Source organism: Antrostomus carolinensis, unplaced genomic scaffold, assembly GCF_000700745.2.
Source record: "Antrostomus carolinensis isolate BGI_N321 unplaced genomic scaffold, ASM70074v2 scaffold21994, whole genome shotgun sequence".
In the NCBI taxonomy this organism is placed as follows: domain Eukaryota; kingdom Metazoa; phylum Chordata; class Aves; order Caprimulgiformes; family Caprimulgidae; genus Antrostomus; species Antrostomus carolinensis.
In genome coordinates this window covers 94,240-96,850 of record NW_010311737.1, presented here as the reverse complement: position 1 = coordinate 96,850, position 2,611 = coordinate 94,240, and the positions used below count along the sequence as shown (strand labels likewise).

General features: G+C 41.0%; 1 protein-coding gene across 1 annotated transcript; it reads right to left on the bottom strand.

Moving 5' to 3' along the window:
- Positions 1 to 244: 244 nt before the first annotated feature.
- KCNJ1 (potassium inwardly rectifying channel subfamily J member 1) lies at positions 245 to 1,360 on the bottom strand. Its single transcript, XM_010166831.1, has one exon. The coding sequence runs from the start codon at positions 1,358 to 1,360 to the stop codon at positions 245 to 247; it is 1,116 nt and encodes a 371-aa protein (XP_010165133.1).
- Between the last annotated feature and the right edge of the window lie 1,251 nt (positions 1,361 to 2,611).

Below are 2,611 nucleotides of genomic sequence, written 5' to 3'. Positions count from 1 at the left end.
ACATAGCAGCTTCATAAAATGTCCTATAGGTATAAAAATATAAATCTATGAAATATATAGTGTAGTTAAATAGTGTTCTGGAGATCACTGGTATTTTGTTCCTCTTTGATTTGAGGCTTTTGAGAAGATAAATGCTGTTTTAGAGTAAAAAGAAACCTGTGTTTCTTTTTTGTTTTACTAAGTTATTAATCCTCTCAAGATACAATTCATTATGAAAAAAAGGTCATCCCATGAATATCTGGAACTACATTTGTGTGTCACTGGTTTCACTAACTTCAGACAAGACAAAACCAGGGTTGTCATAACCTTTCTTCTCTTTGGATTTAGCTTCTTTCTCATTGTAGAGACAGAAGGCACAGTGAGGAGTCTCCACAGCCACTGTCTTGCTAAAGTTCTGGAAGTCTACTCTATATTTCCCTTCTTTGGTCTTGGACACAATGGGAGCAAAGCGATAACCCCAGAGCACCTCTTCTGGGATGTAGGATGTCCTCACTTGACAGGTAGCGCTAGTGGCTTCAACGGTGCCATCTAAAAACACCACCAGTTCAAAATCTTGCTGCAGAATGGTTTCTGCTGCCATGTGGAAGAATGGGCTGTTCTTATCTATGATATGATAAATAGTTAATGGGGAAATGAAGAAGAGATTCTCATTGCCAGCATCAACTACAAATTCTATGTTGACCTGGTCCAAAATGATTGTTTCTCCTTCTGGAGTGATGGTGGTCTTCAGAAGCTTTCCGTAGATGTGGCTGCCAATCAGCAGACTCTTCCTGAGGTTTGCCACCCGAATAAGGAGGCAGAGCTTCCCACCACGTTTGCTGATGACAGCGTTCTTGCTGAAGGTGATGGTCTTGGCCCGGTTTTTGGACCTCGATATCTTGGCCAAGATGGCACCACACATAAAGGAATTGATGATTACCCCCAAGATAGACTGGAAGATGAGCAGGAAAATGGCAGTGGCACATTGTTCTGTGACACATCTGAAGCCATAGCCAATGGTTACCTGGGTCTCCAAGGAGAACAGGAAAGCTGAAGTCAGGCCGTTGATGTTCTCCACACAGGGGGTGTGGTTCATGGAAGGGTTGAATTCTGGAAGATCTTTGTGTATGTATGCCACAACATACCAGAGGAGGCCAAACAGAAACCAGCTGCCCAAGAATGCTGAAATGAATATAGTCATTTTGTATCTCCATCTGAGATCCAGGATAGTTGTCCATATATCAATCAAAAAGACAAACCTCGACTGCTCGACATTGCCAAACTCTATGTTACACCTCCCATCTTTAGAGACAAGCCTTGCTCTCCGCCGGCTGCGTTCTCTGATGTGGCTGTTAAAGCGTTTCCGGAGGTAGTTGAGCATTCCCGCTGCTGATAGTGTTCTGGAGAGTGAGAAATGATAGACATTATCGATAACGCAGGTTTTGTTTATACCTGCAGGCCAGAAGTCTCAAGACACTTGTTTAGGAAAAAGTTATATAATTTGCATATTTTCCCTCAGCTGGGAGGGCAAAGTTCCAGTAAGTATATGAGGAAGCTAACAGGTTCTTGCCTAAGGAGCATTCCAGCAAAAAATAATCATTTTGGCTTGCTCAGTAAACTTTGAATCAGTCAACTGTTAACATTGTCCTCTGCTTGGTTGAGTAAGTGGAAGCAGAGAGTAAGCAGGGAAGTTCATTGTGGACATAAGTTAGAAAAACTGGTGGCAAGTGGCTGGGTTTTAAGGAGAACTTTCTGCCTTTTTGGAGATGAAGTGGGGCCTGTTTATGCAAATGTGTTAGGAGACCCTGGATGTGATGTGGGTAGTGAATTTAGGAAGAAATGAGAATAGATACAGAAGTCATAATTAAGCAAGATACACAGTTATTTTTAGCGTAGTTACAGACTGGGTTTGAAGGTGTGAATTTCAAACTCTGAAATCACAAAAGTGTCTCAAATAGGACTCTTAGGTGAGAATAAAAGAAAAAATTACATGTCAACAGCAAGAGAATTTGGGTGTTTATTCACCACAAAGCTAATGCTAAGACTAAAGGATCAGATTCAGAAATCCATTCTGAAAGTGTAGCTCTGAGTTCCTGTTAATTTTGTCCTTTATGGTTGACCATGTTAACAAGAGACCCAGGAAATGAGTCATTGATGGAGAAAATACCACAGATGTGTTCAGACTGGGATTTGGATTAACCTACATTTGGAAAATGCCTTGAAGTTATTCAGATATGCAGGTGGACAGAGAGGTTGATCCACTGTAGAGTTAGAGCTTGCCTGCTATGTTCATAGACAGATCCAGGGTCCGGTTTCGACCCAAAACTTAGGAATGTTCTTAGAAATAATTGTTTTCAGAGTTGATCACCCTTGGAGCATAAAATGTGTTTTGTTGCCAGAGAGGATGTGTTGGATTAGTGCACAGTGCTAACCCACCCTGAAAGCGTGCCCTTGTGTGCCTATTTATTTAGCCTTTGTTAAACAAAATTCTTCCCATGTAGCCAAATTTAATTGTGTACTGTAATCATATTTCTTGAGGGCAAAATGCTTTCAGCTTAAAAACAACTGAAATAAATTAAGAACTTGAGGGGAAAATGTTCTCACTGCTGACTCACAAAGGATGTTCTGGGTT

What these genes read in the sequence shown, in the direction of transcription:
- KCNJ1 (XM_010166831.1), bottom strand. Translation starts at nt 1,360, where the DNA reads ATGCTCAACTACCTCCGGAAACGCTTTAACAGCCACATCAGAGAACGC.